The 19,785-nt window shown below is 60.0% G+C and overlaps 4 protein-coding genes across 10 annotated transcripts; all 4 read right to left on the reverse strand.

Annotated features, from left to right (window-relative positions):
* Positions 1–204: 204 nt before the first annotated feature.
* Positions 205–7,374, reverse strand: LOC130160235 (uncharacterized). 3 transcript variants are annotated; one of them, XM_056362566.1, is made up of 5 exons: positions 6,894–7,148; positions 5,872–5,975; positions 1,990–4,905; positions 1,419–1,627; positions 205–943 (listed from the first exon to the last, which is right to left on the reverse strand). In XM_056362566.1, exons 1-5 carry the CDS (start codon positions 7,069–7,071, stop codon positions 874–876), a joined length of 3,477 nt encoding a protein of 1,158 aa, XP_056218541.1. In that variant the 5' UTR covers positions 7,072–7,148; the 3' UTR covers positions 205–873. The 3 variants fall into 3 exon arrangements, with proteins under 3 accessions (XP_056218541.1, XP_056218542.1, XP_056218543.1); XM_056362567.1 differs by having other exon boundaries at positions 1,990–6,016; positions 6,894–7,008; XM_056362568.1 differs by lacking the exons at positions 205–943; positions 1,419–1,627 and having other exon boundaries at positions 2,768–2,971; positions 3,067–4,905; positions 6,894–7,374.
* Positions 7,375–7,866: 492 nt separating this feature from the next.
* On the reverse strand, positions 7,867–11,082 carry LOC130160252 (interferon-induced 35 kDa protein-like). Of its 4 annotated transcripts, none has more exons than XM_056362610.1 (9): positions 10,933–11,082; positions 10,760–10,852; positions 10,339–10,494; positions 9,915–10,028; positions 9,468–9,612; positions 9,121–9,254; positions 8,726–8,915; positions 8,352–8,458; positions 7,867–8,123 (listed from the first exon to the last, which is right to left on the reverse strand). In XM_056362610.1, the coding sequence occupies exons 1-9, from the start codon at positions 10,945–10,947 to the stop codon at positions 8,085–8,087; spliced, it is 993 nt and encodes a 330-aa protein (XP_056218585.1). In that variant the 5' UTR covers positions 10,948–11,082; the 3' UTR covers positions 7,867–8,084. The 4 variants fall into 4 exon arrangements, with proteins under 4 accessions (XP_056218585.1, XP_056218583.1, XP_056218584.1 ...); XM_056362608.1 differs by having other exon boundaries at positions 7,867–8,146; XM_056362609.1 differs by having other exon boundaries at positions 7,867–8,166.
* A 567-nt stretch (positions 11,083–11,649) lies between these two features.
* On the reverse strand, positions 11,650–13,904 carry RPL27 (ribosomal protein L27). Of its 2 annotated transcripts, XM_056362627.1 has the most exons (5): positions 13,827–13,904; positions 13,652–13,734; positions 13,326–13,495; positions 12,583–12,693; positions 11,650–11,739 (listed from the first exon to the last, which is right to left on the reverse strand). In XM_056362627.1, exons 2-5 carry the CDS (start codon positions 13,730–13,732, stop codon positions 11,691–11,693), a joined length of 411 nt encoding a protein of 136 aa, XP_056218602.1. In that variant the 5' UTR covers positions 13,733–13,734; positions 13,827–13,904; the 3' UTR covers positions 11,650–11,690. The 2 variants fall into 2 exon arrangements, with proteins under 2 accessions (XP_056218602.1, XP_056218603.1); XM_056362628.1 differs by lacking the exon at positions 13,827–13,904 and having other exon boundaries at positions 11,650–12,424; positions 13,652–13,820.
* Positions 13,905–15,082: 1,178 nt separating this feature from the next.
* On the reverse strand, positions 15,083–19,752 carry RUNDC1 (RUN domain containing 1). The gene is made up of 5 exons (XM_056362593.1): positions 19,290–19,752; positions 18,482–18,640; positions 18,008–18,206; positions 17,635–17,742; positions 15,083–16,658 (listed from the first exon to the last, which is right to left on the reverse strand). Exons 1-5 carry the CDS (start codon positions 19,617–19,619, stop codon positions 15,793–15,795), a joined length of 1,662 nt encoding a protein of 553 aa, XP_056218568.1. The 5' UTR covers positions 19,620–19,752; the 3' UTR covers positions 15,083–15,792.
* Between the last annotated feature and the right edge of the window lie 33 nt (positions 19,753–19,785).

A 19,785-nucleotide genomic window follows, 5' to 3' on the forward strand; every position in this document is an offset into this window, starting at 1 on the left:
TGAGAAGATGCCTCTGCTTTCAAGGACAACTGTTAATTGCTGCCTCAAGTGTTGCACTGGTCTTCTAATGCCCTGTTCAGGAGAGCGAAGCCCTTAGCTGGCCTCTGCTGTTTACTCTGTGTCTGTCACTGAGAGCCGTTGAGATTGAAATGGGTGCCTGAGGTGATGGTAAAGACAAGGCGTGAATAACCACTACTACAAATGTGGGAATAAATCTTGTTTATTTGCATTTCTCCACTTAGAGACTGTCCCTGCCTGTATATTCTCAGGGGAGGCAGCTGTCCTGGGCACTGAAAGCTGTTCCTGCTCCCCCAGGAGAGCATCAGGGTGCCTGCTGGCCCCAGAGCAGGTGCTGGGGAGGGGCTGTAGCTTGGGGCTGTCTGCTCCAGGACTCAAATGGCTGAGCCAACAGCTGAAATTAATCACAGCTCAGCTCTGGCACAGTCTCCGGGGAGGGGGGGGCTGAGCTGGAGCCTGCCTGTAGTGGCTGGAGGTGGAAGAGACTTCCAGAAGATGGGGCTGCTGGACTACACGCAGGCTCCTGCCCAGGTTTGGGTTCTGCTGCTGAAAGCCACGCCGGGGCTTGGCCTGGAGCTGGTGTTGACACAAGCTGCATGATCAGCTGGCTAGGGAGGACCCGCATCCAGGAGGAGCTGGAGTTTCAGGGAAGCTCCCATCCATGCAGGGGCTTGCCGAGGGGCCAGGGATGGAGGTGCTGCTGTCACTGACGTGCAGATTTCTGTCTGTCTCTGATGACACAGGAGCTCCTTGGCCAAACACTTGCTTTTTCCTGAGCTATCTGTGCTAAGCTGCAGTTTTGTCAGCTGGAAAGTGAAGCAAAGGCACAGGCCGTGGTCACTCAGGCAGGGAGCCTTACGCAATGCCCAGTTTCTTCAGTACTGCACAAACCTCACGGAGATACTGGGTGTCTGGATAGCCGTTCCTGTGGGGCAGAGAGGGAAGTAGTGTAAATCCTGCTGATGGTGCTAGAACCACTGAGGGGAGAAGCAGTTTCTTTTTGCCTCAGCCCTTCAACAGGGACTGAGGGTGGAAGTCCTGCTCCCTGGGAGCTGCCTGCAGGCCCGGCTTGCACCCAGAGCCAGCTGCAGAGCACCGTCACGGGAAAAGCCAGGAAAGCTGTAAGTGAACAGGGCCCAGAATTCTTGTCCATGGGGAACTGGGTGTGGGATGGACAAGGGCTTTCAGCTCCAGCTGGAGGGTGCCAAGTCTGGTCTGCCACACCACAGCTGCCCTGTGAGCCAAAGCAAAAAGGGAGGCACCAACTCTGCCATTGCAGGAGCCTGGAAGAGCCACCCATGCCAGGATGTGTTGAGCTGGAGTCCACGGTTCTCCTCCTCCAATTGCTAAAAAAAAATAATAAAAATACACCTAGAAGCTTAGGATGAGCTGGGCCATACCTGGCTTTGCCTCCACCCCAGGAGGTTTTGTGTGGAATAAGGCCCCATGTCACTCTTTCCTCTCCGTTGCAGGACTTGATCTGGAATGTCAACCCATGCTCAAATGCCTTCTTTAGCAGCATTGCTGTCTTCTGTCCTTCCCTATTGTCAGGCAGGAAGGCACAGAAAGTGCCCCCTTTGTAAGGCTGTCCTGGGCGGGGGTCACCAACCTTAGAAGAGGAAGCAAGCATTTTAAACAACAACCTGAGTGCTGTGCCTCGGAGCCGGCTTCTGAGATTCTGGCAAGCCTGAAAATACACAGACAACTGTGGCCTCTCACTTTGAACTAAAGCCAGAGCTTACACACTCTTCAAAAGCAGCAAGCTGCTCCCAGGCCTCGTGTGGAGCTTTTTGCCTTCCACAGGTCCATACCTCTGCTGCTTCGGTATGTGGGGCATGGAGCTCTAGCTGTCCTCCCCCCTGACACACACACACACAAACACGCACACACTCCCTGCATGCCCAGCAATGCTGACAGAACCCATTGCACGTCCTGCAGCGGGACGGAGAAGCCCCCGCAGTGGGTACCTACCCCTTGCACGCCATCAGGGATGTTGTAGGCAACCTGGAGCGTTAGGTCTCGATAATAGCCAGGCAGACTCTGAGACAGGGAGGAGATCCTGAATGTCCCCGTGATCTTGCAGCTTGGGGCAACCGAGGAGGAGCTGCAACAAGCTGGTTGCGTACTGTCCACTGCAAAACATGTCCTGCACAAGGCGTGACCGCAGGGGGCCTGGCAGGTCACACCTGAGCCCTGGCAAGCATCACACTGGCCCAGAGGGGTCTTGCTGCTTTCCTGTCCAGGGCTGGGACCTCTTGTCTGCTGTGATGAGAGGTCAGGCTCCTCCTGCACACTGCTGCTGCCCGTTGGGAGCGGGGCCCTTTCCTGGCCCCTGGGCTCTGCTGCAGGTGATGGTTCGGCTGCAGCCTCGGGGGGCTCAGCAGCCGTAGCCCTGTACAGCCAGGTGGGCAGGGAGTGAGGAGCACCATCTGCCACAGGAACCAGCGGACGCGCCTGTCCCATCGCTTCATTGTGACCTCCTCTGATCTTGTCTCTGGCAAACTGGAATCTGTCTGGCAAAACCTGCTTTAGCCGTGCAACATCAGGCTCCCCCCCAGACAATTTTGTCTTCAGCTGTTCCTGGGACTCCCTCAGACCAGCAGGACTTGGCTTATCCACGGCACTGGCACTCAGAAGGCTGCTTCCTCCTTGCGCAGCCCCAGAATCAACATGGTCATTGGCCTCCTCCTGCCCCAGTGCCTGCTGGAACCTCCAGGGACTGGGGGACCTCTTTTCCTTAGCCTCTGGCAGCTGGAAAGCCTTGAGCACATCTGCGTGGTCTGCTTTGTTGCTGATGTTCAGGTGCTGCAGGCCCATTTGTAGGGACTCCAGACTGCTGGGAAGGGCTGCACCCAGCACCACGTCCTGGCTTCTGCTCGGCTGGATGACACTAGAGTGCCCTGTACTCTCTGGTCCTGGAGACAAGGATGAAGACTTCAGGGCACGGAGCCTCCTGGAAGAAAACACGTGGAAGGCCTCAGTCACTCCTGGCAGCATCTCCTTGGGGCAGGCAAGATAGAGCTGGTGCTTGTCTTTGCTGAGTCCAACCTGGAGGGAGTTTCCTTGCAAGAGGCTGCACAGTTCACTCAGGGCATCATCATCTGGACCATCTACAGCGAGCTCCGAGTAGCTCATACTCTGACACACAAGGTCAGGACACTTCTGTACGAGGGCCTCCACCTTCCATTTAGCCTGGAAGAGCTTGCTCCTCTCCACCGCCTGTAGCGTCAGCACAGTGCAGTCCCCGGTACGGTGCTCTGAGATCTGCACGCCTCCATCCCTGCACAGCTCATCAATAGCAGCGTGGCAAACGTCTTTCAGGTATGACCACTGCAGAGAGTCCAGACTCATTTCTTCACTCACCCTATGGCCTCCACTGCCTGCCCTGCCAGTGTCTTGGAGCTTGTCGCTCTCCTTTGACCTTGGCAGAGAGAAGCTGTTGGAACGTCGCAGAAGAGGCCTGGATTCAGAGGGTTTAGAGTCTAAAGCAGAAGAGGTCCTTGTCGTGTCAAAGGTACTAGGTGCGCTAGTGAACAGGTGGAGCTTGATGGGACCAGAGCCTTTGGAGTCCCCAGGATACGGCGAAGTGCTGTTTTCTTTACCCGCAAAGGGAGACGCAGCCTTGTGTCTCGTAAGCCTGGCACCTCCTTTCAGATGGTCATATTCTTTGGGGTCCTTCTGCTGAGACTCTGCTGCTGACCCCAAAACCACACCTGTTGTAGAGGCATGAGGCTGGTACTGCCGGGTCAGAGCTGTTGGGTCACTTGGACTTACAGTATCCACGTCTGATAAGTGTTTTGCAGAAAACTGTGCCTGTCCCACTGGTGGAGAGTCCTGATTCAGCGAGAGGCCCTGGCTGGCCTGGGACCTGTCAGCTCTCCGAGTGCTGAAGTTGGCAGCCAGCTTAAGCTCACCTTTCAGCTCCAGCCTGCCTGGGCTGAGCCTTGAGGCTGAAGTGTCCACAGGCACTTTGGGTTTGTGGGGTGCAGCCTCTGTGGCGCGGGAGGTTGCTGGGTGTGAGGGCTGGGAGCTGCTGAGCATGCCGACCGTGTGTGCGTGGGCACCTCTTCTGGTGCTGAAATCCTGAAGGTACTGCTTGGCCTGGGACACATCAATGAGGTTTCCAATAAGATAAAGCTGCTTCTCATCCTCATGGCAGAGCAACTGGGGATACAGTTTCTGCAGCTCAAGTGTCAGAGCCCTGAGCGCTTGGCTGTCCATATCCAGTCCTCCCTTGGCGATCTTCTCCTTGCGCAAGCTCACCTCCAGCTGCTGGTAAAGCTGCTGCAGGGCCAGGCGGGCCTGTCGCAAGGCGTCCATGTCCCCAGGCACACCTGCAGATGGTTGGAGGTACAGTATGGTGATGCCATCGCTGCTAACATCCACCACATCCACATGGTGCTGGCACAGCACACCTTGGTACTCGGCAGCACAGAACCTCTGCATGTACAAGTAAATGTCCAAGTCCATCACTAGGGAAAAGTCCTCCATCTGTTCCACAGACTCCCCATCCACTGGGCCCCGAGTCGACGGGACTTTAGCTGCCTTTTTACACACCCGGTCCCAGTTCAGCAGCTTTGCTGTGTCTTGTGGTGACTCAGTGGAGTCAGGCACTTGTTGGTGATCATGAATTCTGGTCTCTTTGGCCACATGGCTGGAACCTGGCTGGAAGATCTCTCCAGCAGCTTGGCTCTTGAGGTTCAGGCTGCCCAGCAGCTCTCTGCTGAAGGCCTGCAGCTCAGTGAATGGTCCCTTGATTATGCAGTGTGTGTTCTTGGAGTCAAAGTTGAACTGCACATTGCTGTAGCCTTTATGCAGGTTCCTCAGGAGGGTTTTGCCAGCAGGGAGCTTGCCATAGTCAACTACCATGCAAGTGCGTATGAAGATCTGCAAGTAGATAGCAAAGGACTGAAAAAGTAAGGAGCCTCCAAGACAAAGGGGGAGGCAAATGCACCTGACACTTGCCACCGCCCCTGCATTATTATGACAGAAGGGATGACACAATCTGCCACTTCTCTCTCTCAGCATCCTGCTTTCCAATGAGATGGGAGCATAACATGGGCAGGACTCAAAGACTCAGCCAGCCAAAGCCACTCTTGGGACTTTGTATGCATAGCCAAAAGCTTTCTGCAAACAAGAAATGCAGGGGGCAAATTGCACAGAGATTCCCCGCTTCCACAGGCTCTGCAAACAGCCCAAACCCAAAAAAATCCACCATCCGTTCTGCACCTGAAATGTAGCTGCCCTCTTGCTCTCCCAGAGCTTCAGCTGCAGACCTTCGAGCAGCCTGGCACCACAGGCTTGCAGGAAGGTCTGCGATGCCAGGCTAGCTCCCATGCCCTTGTATTCAGTGCTGAGACATGAAAACATGAGACGTGGCTACTGCCATACTTTCTTGAAACTGGAGGAAGAGGCAAAAACTCTCCAGTGCCTCCTAGATACTAGCATGTCTGTCTCCTAAGCTCTCCTGAGAAGGAGAGAGGAAAAATACACTGTGCGTGTCCAGCTAATGACACGGTGTCCAGCTAATGACACGGCAGAGGCATTAACAGGATCCCTCGTGTGTCACCAGATGGGCTGGGGAAAAGTGCCGCATCCCTCCAGCCTATTCTTCCTTGCTTTGACAGGCACAAATACCAATCAACTGACTGCACAGTCTGCCTGGCTGTCCCTATGTTATTAGCACAGAAAAAAATTTGAATATGAATAAAAATGGATTTGCTTTAAGTCTAATTAAGATTAAAGGACAGAGTGAGGTCTTTGCTCCCAAGCGTGTCTGCCAGGCACAGAGCTGCCTGGGAGCCAGCTGGGGCTGTCACGACTGGGCTGGCAGGAGCCGTCTGTCCTTGCTACCTCGTCGGGGCTCAGCTCCACGATGTGTGCCGTCACTTCCAGCGGGTATTTCTTCCCTCCGATCGACAAGACGTGATTCTTCGCCTTCAGGATCCTCTGGGCCACTGGGTGGGAAAAGCCACCAGGAGCCGCATCAGCCCAGCCCCTGCGAGGAGGAGCAGCAGCTCCATCTCTGCCCTGGGGATGTGGGGGAGGATGGGGCCGGCTGCTGGGGAGCGGGCAGAGCCCCCGGCAGGGCCCACGGTCGGACCTGCGGGCAGAGCCCGTGATCAGGGTGTACAGGCCGGGCCCACGGGCACAGAGTCTGGGCAGAGCCCCGGGCAGGGCAGACCCATGGGCAGGGCCCACAGGCTGGGCCCCCGGCATGGAGCCCAGGCAGAGCCCATGGGCACTGACCCGGGGAAGGGCCCAGAGCAGGGCTCACACACAGGGCCCACGGGCAGAGCCATGGGCAGGGACCCAGGCAGAGCCCCGGGAAGGGCCCACGGGCTGGGTCCCCAGGTAGAGCCCACGGGCAGAGCCCCAGGAAGGGCCCATGGGCAGGGTCCCCGGACCGGGCCCACAGGCAGAGCCCCAGGCGGGTCCCCGGGCATGGACCCCAAGCAGAGCCCACGGGCACAGACCCGGGAAAGGGCCCCCGGGCAGGGCCTGGGCAGAGCCCCCAGTCAGAGCCCCTGACAGGGCCCACGGGCAGAGCCATGGGCAGAGCCCACGGGCAGGGTCCCCGGTCAGGGCCCACAGGCTGGGCCCCTGGGGCATGGACCCCAAGCAGAGCCCACGGGCACTGACCTGGGAAAGGGCCCCCGGGCAGGGCCTGGGCAGAGCCCACAGGCTGGGTCCCCGGGCAGAGCCCCCGGGCTGGGCCCGGCGCTGCGGGCCCCCCGGCCCTCACCTTCCAGCGCCTCACCCGGGGAAGAGCCCCCAGGCGGGTCCCCGGGCAGAGCCCTGGGCAGAGCCCCCAGGCGGGTCCCCGGGCAGAGCCCCCGGGCTGGGCCCGGCGCTGCGGGCCCCCCGGCCCTCACCTTCCAGCGCCTCGAAGGTGATGAGGGCGCAGGCCCGGGGGCCGGGCAGCACCTGGACATCGGCGATCTCCCCGCCGCCGTTGCGGGAGCGCAGGAAGTGGATGGTCAGCTTGTCGGCCACCCGGTCGGGGGGCAGGTCGGCGGGGAGCCCCCCCACCCGCACCGTGCGGCCCGCCATGCTGCGCCCGGAGCCCCGGCAGCAGCGCCCCCCGCCCCGCGGGGCTGCGTCCCCTCGCCGCGCCGGGCCCTCACCCGCCCCCCCCCGGCCCCGGCCCGGCCGCGCTACTTGCGGCCCAGCTCCGGCCCCGCCGCCGCCGCCGGGAAACGAAAGCGAAAGCGGGGCCGCCCCGCCTCGGCCGGCACCGCCCCCGGTGCACACAGGGCCCGAGAAGGGCCCAGCCTGGCCCCCGGCTCTTGCACGCAGGGCCCCGGCCCCGGCCTCATCGCCAGCCCTGTCCTCGGCCTCAGCCCGATCCTCATCCTCATCCCCGGCCCTGGCCCCATCCTCAGCCTCGTCCCCATCCCCATCCCCGTCCTCGTCCCCAGCCCCATCCTCCTCCCTATCCCTGGCCCTGTCCCCATCCCCGTCCTCGTCCCCAGCCCCATCCTCCTCCCTATCGCTGGCCCTGTCCCCATCCCCATCCTCATCCCCAGCCCCATCCTCATCCCTGTCCCTGTCCTCATTCCCGTCCCCATCCTCATCCTCAAACCTATCCCTGTCCTCATCCTTATCCCCGTCCCTGTCCTCATTCCTGTCCCCATCCTCATCCTCATCCCTATCCCTGGCCCTGTCCCCACCCTCATCCCCGGCCTCATCCTTGTCCCTGTCCCCACCCTCATCCCTGTCCCCATCCCCAGCACCGTCCTCATCTCCAGCCCTGTCCACATCCCCATCCCTGTCCTTGTCCCCCCATCCCTGTCCTTGTCCCTTTCCTCCTCCCCGTCCCTGTCCCCAGCAGGACAGACACACTGCTCCCTGCAGATGCTTTAATCCCTGTGGTGCCCAGGGGCTGGCAGCCAGGCAGGGCTCTGCTGCGTGGGGCTGGGGGCGCTGGCCAGGGTCAGCCCGCATCTTCCGTGAAAACGGCCACCGCCTGTTGTCCCGCCGGCACGTAGGCGAGGGCATCCACCTCTCCCCCGCCGCGGCTGGCCTTCTGGAAGTGGATCTCCAGGCTGTCCCTCATGAGCTCCTCACCCAGCACGTCTGGGATGCTCGAGAGCAGGACGGTCCTGGGGCAGCGGGACGGCTGGAGCTGGGCAGAGCCAGGCTGAGCTGCAACAGCCCTGTGCTGCACGGGGCAGCAGGAGGGCCACGGGGAAGGGACCCCTCGGGGCTGCCCGCAGGAGCCGCGCCTCGGGCTGGTGGCAGTGCGGGCAGTGGGTCTTCAAGACCCCCCACCAGTGCTGCCGTGCCCTGGGCTGCCAGGTGCTGCTTGGCACCGGGGTTCCTGCTGTTACCTGCAGGTTGGTGATGTCTCCACTCATGCACGGTGATATTTTAAGCTTGTACTCTCTCCTCCCAATAAGCACCTGCATATGTCCTCTTGCAATTAGTGGCTCCGCTACTGCAGGTGGAGAGGAAAGCCCTGAGCCGCACAGGCCCCTGCGGAGCTCCAGGGGAGGCTCCGTCCCTAGCATGGACACCAAGGCTGGCACTGCCCAGCCCCAGCTCACCTGCACCACCACAATCTCGGGGGAGACAGGGCAGCCTGGCCTCACTGCCTTCCCCGTTCCCCACAGACACAGCCCCATCTACTCTCAGATGACCTGTGCTCCCCCAGAGCCGGACACGCTGCTCCCCCGGCAGCCTGAGCTCAGCACGCCCCACGCACCTCCGTCCCGCGCGAAGGTCAGCACCACCTGGCCAGAGTCGTCCAGGAACTCCCTGCTCTCCACCTCACCGCCGCCATTCTTCGTCTTGCTGAAGAAGAGCTCCAGCTTGTCCAGCAGCGTCTCCTCAGGGATGCCCAGGCTGGGCAGGTCAGACACGAGGATGCTCCTGCTGCTGCGAGTCAGCCCGATCTGCAGGTGGCACAGGTCGGTGCCAGGGCCAGCCCCAGGGCTCGGGGAGCAGCGCAGAGCTGCGGCACTAATGCACTGAGCCAGTCGGGTACCAGTGACCTGGCAGAGCCAAGCCTGGGCAGTGGTGGAGCAGGGCACAGCGAGGGCAGTGTATGCCCAGGGCAGCTCTGCGTGGCATGGGGAGCCACAGGCCCTGGGGACCTACCTCCAGGGCAGACGGCAGCAGCACATCCACCGGCGCTGCCTGCACTCGCACCCTGCACCGGTCAAGCTCCTCCAGCTCCTCCCCAGAGCTCAGCTCCACCATGTGCTCCTTCGCCTCTATGATCCTCTGAGCCACTGCAAGCAGGGACAGCCCCCAGCACAGGGGATCGAGCGTGCCATGGGACAGGACATGGGGGCAGCTGGTGCTTTGGGGAGGGGGCACAACCCTGCACAGTGCTGGCAGGGGGGGCAGCGCTCTGAGCCCCGGCCCAGGGAGCAGGTGCAGGGCAGGCGCCAAAGCTGATCGCCCAGGGCACCTGGCTGTGGCAGCGCTCCTCTCGCTCTTACCCTCTGCCTTCTCAAAGGTGATGAGAGCTGAGCCCCCCGGCAGAGGGTAGCGGATCAGTGGGGTGAGAACCAGCTTGTTCATGTCCTCCTTGTTTGTCTCAAGTCCCTTAAACACCATTTTCTTCTCTGGCAAGGCAGGCAGCATCTAGGTTCAAGTACACAGACAGCACCTAGGGGAGACTGGACCCTGCACAGGGCCTGTCCCTGCCCATCCACAGACTAGAAACAAGCTCATGGCTCAAAACAAACAGCTGGGGAGCCTCGGCAAAGTCTCTCCCAGGGTCTGGCTGTGCCTGGAGTCCCAAAGCCCCGATGGGAGCTGCTGGCCCCGGCAGAGGAGCCACCTGCCAGCAGAAGCTGTGCCAGCTGTCAGTGCCCGGCTGCCTGCAGCCTCTGCAGCCAGGCTCACACCCCTGCCAGCAGACCCCAGCGCCCACACGCAGTTACCGTCGCCAGATCCTCCCAGAGGACTCTCTTCCTCACTTCTTCCAGTTTCTTTTGCAACACCTGCTTCTCCTGCATCAGTCTGTTCTGCTCCTCCTTTGCTAAACAAATGCTCGCCTGGAAGGAAAGAAAGATGGGGCAGCAAGGGAAGCACTGGGGTGCGAGGGGCTGCAGCACGCTCCCCATTTTAAGCACAGCACTGTCTGTGGACATGGGCCCACCCACTCTTTTTCTGCTCTTGCCGGCCTGCAGCCCTGCCCTGGCTCCTCACGTTCAACGAGAGCCCTTCGGCACGGCCCCGATGTGACACCCTGTGGGACCTCCACCGGCTCCACAGCAACGTGGCCCCAGCACAGCGAGCTGAGGGATGCATCCCACCACCCACCACCCCCTTCCCAAGCCCATAACGAGTCCTCCGACCACCAACCTGGAGGGATCCCTCTTCATCTCTGTTTAAAGACATTTGTTGCTCAAAATTTTTACAAAGTTCTCCTTCTTTCCTCAGCTCCTGTGTCCTTCTCTCTACGCCTTCCTTGGCCATTTGTAGGTCCACATGTTCTTGCTCCAGAGCGCTGCAAAGTTCCTGTGGGAGACATGTGAGACCCTGCGGATGTCCCACCACCTCAGCAGCTCTCCAGTCTCAGCCTGGGAAGGAGGTGGGTGCGCCCAGCGTGGAGCCCCGGACCCCAGCGCGGGCTCTCTTAGCCATGGGACACCCCCTCGCCACCACTTCTAGCTCAAGAGTCCGAGAAAAAAAATCAGAAAGCCAAGCTCACAGCCCAGGCTGGCTGGATCCCCGCGGGGATCCCCGGCCCGATCCCGGCCCGATCCTCCGCCCAGGGACTCACCTTGCAGCGCTCGATCTCCTGTCGGACTCGCTCGGGGGTCAGCTCCAGGCAGCTTCTCCCCACGCACCCGGGGGCGATCAGGTATATGAAGTCCTAAAGGCAGGAGGGGTCCTCAGCCGCGCTGTAGCGGCCCCGCGCCCCGGCCCGCCGCCCCCCGGGGCTCAGCCCCTCACCTCGTCCGGATCCATCCCGGCGGTGCTGGCGGCGGAACGACGGCGGCTTGGCTCAGCCCCGGGGAGCCCGGCCCGGCCGGTGGGAACCCTGGTGCCGTGGGACCCCGGTGCGCCCCGCACCTCCTCCCGCCCGTCGCTTTCACTTTCGTTTCCTCGGCCCGGCCCCGCCCCCCCCCGCGGGCGGTGCTGACCCCAACCCGCGTTTCTCCGCCCGCTTCCCGCCGCAGCCCGGCCCCCCCCCCGCCGGGAAACGCCCCCCGCATCCCCACGGAGCGCCCACCCTCCCCCGGCCCCTGCGCGACACAACCCGCCGAGCAACCGAACACGTAACGGTCGCCGGAGGCCACCGCCGTTCAGCCAGAGACGAGGCACCTACCCCCATCTCTGCCCTCCCCCCCCCTTCCCTCTCCCACCCCTCTGCCCTCTCCCCCCCCATCCCCCCCTTCCCCCCCCCAGTCCTCTCGCAGGGATGACCGCAATTTTGGGAATGGCAGATTCCCAGGAGGGGCAGGAGCAGCCTCAGTCACCCTCGTGCGAGGGCAGCTCAGGGATGTCTGGCCGCACAGCCCTCCACCGTCCCACCCCAGCCCCCCTGGTCCCACCCCAGCCCCCCTGGATGGTGACGGCCTTCCCAGCTCTTACAGACACACCAAGAAGAACACCCGCACCACAGAGAAAAAGGCCTAGGAAGGTTTTTTCCATACAACAAACCAAAACGGATTTTAATAAACATTTATTGATGCGACCTTGTTACACTTTTAGAATCGCAGCTTCTGGAAGAACCACTTATTCTTGCCTGTCTTGTATCTGGAAGAGGAACACATAGGTTAGAGAATGCTCCGTACCAACAGGCAACAGCACCAGCCCCACACCCTAGATGTCCTTGACTTCCCAGCCAGGCAGGATGCAGTGCCCTGCTCGCCCACAGGGAATTCACCTGGTCTCTTCAGCCCAGGCTGCCACTACAACTGCTTTACAGGTTTGAACTCCCGATGGAAGTGAACATCAGCTTCCAAATTCTCTGATGAAGCCACCTTGTGAAGGACACCTGCACTACAGTGGCTCCCAGCCCAAGAGCCCCACTAGACACCTTGTGCAGAGGGCAGCCACCGGGAGGTGCCTGTGATCGGCCTACGATCACGGGCAGGGTGCTCTGAAACAGCCAGCGCCCCGGGCTGCCCATGAGACACCCTGCGTCCCGCTGAGGCTGCACCACTTCTTCTGCTGAAGGAGCTTCTGAACAGAAAACTGACCAGAAGGACCGTTAACCCCAACGCTTCTAGGTAAAGCATCACCACTGCCCTGTCCCACTCAACCCAGTGACAGGCAGTGGATGAACTGGCAGCGTGATGCCAAGAGATCGTCATCTGGCACCTGAAAGGCCCCCGCTCGTGCCAGCAGGAGGCCACAGCATCGCCATAAACATCAGCCCACCTCTGCGGCTGTTGGTCAACTGCTCCCCATCTCAACCCACCGCTCCCCGAACAGACGGCTGCATAAACACGCACAGCAGGTGAGGAGAAATGCCCTCAACCACAAACATATCTGAGGAATTTGGGGCAGAAGCGTCCAACCCGGGACTCACCCAGGCTACAGCACAACTGCAACCGAGTCCTCTGACACCGCTGAAGAGACCAGCTTCCCACTCACCTTTCCTCAAATTTCACCTTGGCTTCACGTCTCGCTTTGCGTTTTAGAGCGGGGTCCCTGAACACGTCCTTGTTGACCACCGTCTTGTCCAGTGGAATATCGACAGAATACCTGGCCAGGAGAGCAGCCAGGTTCACAACAGTTGCGGTATGTGGCAGGGGGATGAAAATGAAGTGAGCAGCCCAAAGCTGCTGTCAAACACAGACGCTAGTGCCAGCGTAGGGGACTACAGTCCTTAAAGCCTTCTCAGCTCAGGAAATCACCAAACCAAAAGCATTCAAAGGCATTTAATGCAGTCTATAAAGGAAACAGCTACATGCATCACAAGGGACTGTACACAGTTCTATCCACTGTGCTGCATCTGGCCACCTGCACCAGCAGGAGCTCCCAGGAGATGGGATGAAATGTCACTGGCTTGCAGCAGCTCTACCAACACCCCAGAGCTTCGTGCTTGCCTCAAAGGATCATCCACGATCAAGAGCAAAGTGAGTGTAGCTAAAATAAGAGCCAGCTGCCTTATTTCAGTAGCTCATTAATATTTCCTGTCAGCCTCACACCCCCCAAGTCTGTTTTTGCAGGGTGTGCACCCCACGTTCCTCCAACCGCGTAATTACGATGCTTAGTGACTCCCAGTGTTCACTAGAGAGAACACACAAGAGCTACGACCGCTGAAGAGACGAGACTCCCCCAACCCCGGCAGCAACAGCCGCAGCCCTGCCAGCCGCACTCCTGCGGCCACTCACCGGGTCGGCATCAGGTGGTTGTAGTTGTAAACCTTGACGAAGGACTTGATCTTGGACCTCTTTGCGATCTTCTTCTTGCCCATGGCAGCTGTCACCTTCCGCGGGTACCGGTCGATGCCTGCCACCAAGGCGTGGCTGTACGGCCGGTCCGAAGTGCCATCATCGATGTTCTGAAACACAGCGACCGCAGGCGGCCATGGCACCGCGGAGCCCCGCCAGCAGCCCCGCCGGGGCGGCCGCTCCCCAGAGAGCCCGCGGCAGCGCTCCGGGCCCTCGCCCACCCCGCGGCACCGCCGGCAGGAGCGGCCGTGCCCGCCCGCGCTCACCTTCACGATGACGGCCTTGCGGCCCGAGTAGCGGCCGGCCAGCACCAGCACCACCTTCCCCGGCTTCATGAACTTGCCCATCTCTGCGGGACACAGCACGCCGCGGTCACAGCCCGGCCCCCGGCCGCCCCCGGCCCGCGGATGGCGGCGGATCCCTCACCGGCCCCGCACTCACCGAGGATCCAGCGGCGATGGCGCCCAGGCCGGAAGAGGACGCAGCCGCCTCACCCCGACCTTTCACCCCGACCTTTCACCCCGAGTCACCGCCGTCACTTCCGCTCCGCCGCGACGTGCCGGGCGCGCATGCGCGGGGCCACACCGCCGGTGCCGGCGAACGGGCCGCAGTACCGGGTGTCCGCCCCCCGCGCCCTCGGCCCCGCTCCTGGCCCCTCCCGTTCCCGGTGCCCCCAAATCCCTGCCTCACCCCCCACCCCCGCTTCTCACCGCCCTGATTTCGGTGTCCCCCCATCCCGGTACCCCCCCCCAATTCTCACCGCCCTGATCACCATGTCGCCCCCATCCCGGCGCCTCCTGCCCCACTCCTGGGGTGCTCCCGGTGCCCCCCAACCCCAGCCCCCCCCCCCCGATTCTTACAGCCCTGATCCCAGTGTTCCCACCCCCCATCCTGGTGCCCCCCAATCCCCACATTTCCCCCTCCCCCCCCTTCTTACAGCCCTGATCCCAGTGTTCCCACCCCCATCCCGGTGCCCCCCAATCCCAGCATCCCCCACCCCGGTACCCCTCCCCGATTCTTACAGCCCTGATCCCAGTGTCATCCCCTCCCATCCCGGTGCCTCCCAATCCCACCCCCTCCCCCCGATTCTTACAGCCCCGGTGCCCCCCCCAATCCCAACACCCCACCCACCCCCCCCCCCCCTCCACGCCGGTATCCCCGCCCCCCCTCCCCCCCCGGTTCTTACAGCCCTGATCCCAGTGTGTCCCCCACCATCCCCCCACCCCAGTACCCTTCCCTGATTCTTACAGCCCTGCTCCCAGTGTCCCACACCATCCCGGTGCCCCCCAAACCCTGCATCCCCCCACCCCAGTACCCCTCCCTGATTCTTACAGCCCTGCTCCCAGTGTCCCACACCATCCCGGTGCCCCCCAAACCCTGCATCCCCCCATCCCGGTTCCCCCCCCCACATTCTCACAGTCCTGATCCCAGTGTCCCCCCCCACTCCCAGCCCCCCTACCCCAATCCCCACCGCCACCCCCCCCGACTCCCAGTGCTGTGGCAAGGTAGGCCCCACGGGGAGTGGGTGCCTGACCACCCACCGCAGCACAAAGCCAGGCCCTGTTCTGGCAGGAATTACAGAAAATGTAAAGCCCGATCCCGGGATTCCGAGCCCGGCGACCCAGCACGTGCGGCACAAAGGCCAGCAGCGTACACACATTCAAACACGGTTACTGGAGATGGGTCTCCCCCCACAGACACTTGCTAAAGCGATTTAATGAATCCCCTAGAAAACACGGGGCCGCTGGCACACTGACCACTGCACAAACGCTTCAAAAAAGGAGCTCGGGAACCGTCAGAGGAAGCTCCCAGTGCCAGCCCCTCACCGGCAGCCTGAAGAACGGGGCCACTTCTGCGGCCTGCGGAGCCACCACGGAGCGCAGCCCCCCATGCCTGCAGCTCAACGTGTCTTCCTCATCCATACAGCAGGCAGGGAAGTCATTTGCCATCAGGCAACCAAACACCTGCCGGCCTGCCTGGCCTTCCTGGGAGAGGTGTCTCCGAGGGGCATCTTTTAGAGCACAAACTTTGAGAACCAGGTGTGCAGATGGGGCACAGGAGCCAGGCTGCGCATTCCAAGGGGCTTTATCGCTCTGTGGCCAGCCCCCTACCACGCTCAGGCAGCCAGCCCCACGCACCGCACGCTTGCAGGCACCTGCTCACCAGCGCAGCCACTTCCGAGCTGCACAAAAGGGGGCAGGGTGAGGTGCTGTACAGCGTGTGGCCTCCAGCAGCTTTGCAGCAGCAGCCTTGTCAAACACAGATTTCCAGCATCAAGACACCGTGAGATTTCCCTAAAAGCAAATACCAGTTTCAAAGAGCTGAACTTAGTCTTAAAAAAGCCAGGCTTCTTGAGCCCAACAGCTGCCTACTTGTGGAAAACCGGATGACCTACAACAAAAATACATCAAAAAGCGTCTTTGATGTTTTTCAGCTGCCGGACAGCCAGGTCAACCGGGAGGTTGAATTTCAAGTTGCTGAGGCGACTGAGAACATTGAGCGCGCTCTCAAAGCCTGTGTTTGCCATGTAGCTCCATGGCTGGTAGTGGGACTGTACCAGAGCTCCAGATTTGCAGATCAGATTGACCCAGGAGACCAGGCGCTGCTCGTTCAGCGCCATACACACCAGAGCTTTCAGTTCAGAGTCTGCACTGCGCTTGAAGGGGTCATGTTCCGTCAGGACAGTGTGAATCGCTGTCAGCAGGCTCTGCTTGGGGGTAACGGCCACTCCTCCCGTCACAGGCAAGGCAAAGGACTGGGAGAGCTTGTGAGCCGGGGATTCTACAAAGGCTTGTCCGTTCTTAGCATTGTAGTACTTCACAAAGAGCTCCCAGGGGTGCATGGTCTGCGGCGATGAGGTGAACGCAGGAATCAAGCACGCAATGGGTGCCAAGACCAGGCTCATTCCTTGAGAAGAGGCGTAGAGCCCGTGAGCCATCAGGTCCCGCAAAGCTATGGTCAACTCCTTCCGCACAGCTAGAGTCAGCTCATCTCTGCCTCCTAAGGGAACGTCCTGCAGGTCAGAGGAACTGATAACGTGGTCTTCCTGCTGGTGTTTCAGAGCCAGCTGCCTCACCCGCTCTACTGACAACTCCAGTTTCTTAATTAAGGGGGAATAGTCCTTGTTGGCTTGGTCCTTCTGCCAGAGGGTCCGAGGAATCTGATCAGTAGCACAACCAAACTGACTGACAGCAAATATTTGTAGCACGGCCAGCATGCGACGCATGAGGTGCAGGCCTGTCTCTCGCATCTTTCTGGCATCTTCTGGGTTCACTGATCAGGTTAGAAAAGAATAAAAAAAATCTCATTAAGGAATCACCAGCTCTGGTCTTTCATATACACAAAGGGAGCACAAATGCCTGCTTCTCCTCCTTGGGAGCTTTTGTCACTAGAACTGATGCTACTTTTTCTAGTTTCAAAGCGCTGAAGCCAACCAGAAAAGCAAACATTTGCATATCTTGTTCTCGACAATCGGGTCATCTTACAGAGAAGAAACCCTACAACAGCTTTGCTAGTGGGCATGTACACAGTGAGGAAAGATCATTCTTTAGACACGACGATATCACACCGGTAATCAAGAGATATCAAAACCTTTGCTGAAGGAGATCACTGCTTACTTTTAAGAAGCGTCTTGTCTCAGCAGGCTAACATATACTGCTTATTCCTGAAGCCATTATTAAATTCAATTTTTAAGAGCAGCCACACCAGCTAAGACCCAAATTTCATCCCTGACTAGCAGCAGATGCCTCAGATTACAAAAAGCAAAGGTATTGTAGTATTTCCTCTAGTATACTATTCTAGCTCCAATAAATTCACGTGATAAGTAGACAAGTCTCAAATTATAAAGAACACTGGATCCATCCAGCTCCCTGTACCTGCTCACAGAGCTAAGTCTTCAAACAGCATTAATTACAGTGCGGCCCAACAGCGTGTACAAGACAAGGCTGCTCAGCCTGTCTGCATTTTGCACTAAGCATCACAAGTCCCTTACTATTCCTGATCCCTGCTGAGGACCAATCCCACCCTCTATGCCCAGGCTCAGGTTCTGTGATTACACTCATGATCCCACAGAGGAAGGGTAAAGGAACTGGACACAGGGCTTGTGTCAGTCAGAGCAGGAAAGCAGAAAATCCAGCTGCCAGGAAAAAGCAAAGCAGCCTAGTGTGACTGGATGCTGGTTTGTGCTTGCCAAACCCCAAGTGTGTGGCAGCGGGAGCAGTGTGGAAGCTCTGAGCCAAGCAGCGCCCACCTCTGTTTCCAGAAGGCCGTGTATTTGGTTTGCAGGAACCACCACCATCTTTTCTGCCTGCACATTCACAGTGTCCATCTTCCACCTTACCCGAGCTTCCAACTTCATCTAAAACAAGAGTTTCACACTGTTATTTCACACTTGTGAATTTAAGCTGTGTATCCCAAGTATTAAGGTCAATATTTATCAGACCTCTCTGTGCTCTTTTTGTCAAGTCTCTCGTTCTCCCCACCATCACTTCAGCGAGATTTGTACTTCCCTGTGAGCCAGAAACTCTTCCTGCATCCTCTGACACCTGTCCCCCCTCCTCATGACTTTTTTCAGGGAGTTAACAAAGCAATTCAATCTGCTCATCTAAAAATTCAGCACTGACCCTGAATGAAGTTGATGAACATTTCGAGGTCCCTTATCTGTGTCTTCAGTTGTTCCACCAGCTGTTCCTTCACCCTGGCTGGATTAACGATCTGTGCTATGGCAGCATCCACACGCTGCCGCAATTCCTCTGGTGAGAGCGTTGCAATATCTTCACTTAAGTCCATGTCCAGCTTCTTTATCAACTCATTTATAATCATCTGCAACACACAAGTTAGTAGCATGATCTCACCATGTGGTGCTGCTGCCTGTGAGCTTCAAAATACTCCTTTACCCATCCGTTACCCTGGAAACAGGCCACCTTTGCTGCACATCGAAAAGTGCAAGAGAAGACATGGGACAGGTTTACACGCGCAGACAAACTACTAATACTCTACTGCAGCTGCTGGCGAGACATAAGGACTAACTCCTACAGTCTGCAAGAGGCTCTCACAGATATTAAGAAATACAGCCAGAAGGGTTTTGTGAGCCTTACCCGTTGTCTTTCCATAACCACAGACTGTGGCAGGGAATCATAGCTGCCCTCTTGGTAAGCAAATGTCTCCAGGTCATCCAGCTGTGTCTTCAGCTGCAGGATCAGCTCTCTCTGTTTCTCCTTCTGCACCTCAATTTGCTCCCGCTTCTCTTGCTCACTCTGGAAAAAAAATACCAGTAAATAAAATTGAAGACTTATTGTCATAATAAAGCCCCAGAGAACAGGATCACAGTATGAGGAACATTTCCTTCAGCTCATGCACTAACTAGCCAACACTGCAGGCCAGTCCAGGAAAGAGACGTGCCTGCGCATCAGGGAGAGGCACCAGCTGCTTCGCCTCACCTGACAAAGGAGGCGCCTCCCCAGACCTGCTGCACCCAAACCCCGTCTCACCAGGCCAGGGCTCAGGAAGCACCGTTGCACGTTGCCAACCAAAGTGTACGTTATCACGGATCCTCTGAGTCAGCACCATATCGCAGAGCAGTGACACACAAGGCAGGGCTTTAACGCCCGTCCCCGCAGGCTGGCTCCCAGCCACCGAGGCCACACACGGCACGGCAGCCCAGCTTTGTGCGAGCTCCCACGGAGGCAGCCGGGGCCTCTGGGCAGCGTGGGGCTGGTCACCTCAGCCGCCACGCTCCCTCCATGCCTCCCCACAGCCAACGGGCTCACAGCCACCGCTACCGGCCAGCAGCTGGGTGGGACGCACACAGCGGTCCCGGGGCTGCCACCGCCGTTATCCGAAAGGAGACGGGACTCCCGTCAGGGGGCCCAGGCCTGGCCTGGTGGCGGCGCCCCCCGCACTCACCGGGGCACCCCCTAGGCCGGGCGCTAGCGGTGCGGGGCAGCCGCGGAAGGCGAAGTCCTCCAGGTCGCGGAGCAGGCGCTGCTGCTCGGCCGGGCCGGCCCGGGCCACCTGCCGCAGCCGGAACTGCACCTGCGCGAAGTGCGAAGCCAGCGCCAGCAGCGCCCCGTGCAGCCGCCGCCGCTCAGCCCGCAACCGCGGCACCGACTGCGGCGACCCGCCCGCCGCCGCCTCCTCGTCCTCCTCCTCCTCCTCGGCCGTCACCGCCGCCGACACGGCGCCCACCGGCGCCCAGCGCTCCCCCGGGCCCAGCGGGCCGCCCTCCGCCTCCATGACCGCCGCTACCGGCGCCGCCACCGCCACACCGGCGCCATCTTGCTGCCGCGGGGCGGGGCCTGGCGGGGGCGGGGCCTGGCGGCGGGGGGGCGGGGCCTGCGTGGCGCCAGGGCGCCCCCCCGCGGCCCAGCGGGGCCTGGCGGTCCCGGGGGGTGCCGGGGGT

The sequence above is a fragment of the Falco biarmicus genome, chromosome 17, assembly GCF_023638135.1.
Source record: "Falco biarmicus isolate bFalBia1 chromosome 17, bFalBia1.pri, whole genome shotgun sequence".
Taxonomy (NCBI): domain Eukaryota; kingdom Metazoa; phylum Chordata; class Aves; order Falconiformes; family Falconidae; genus Falco; species Falco biarmicus.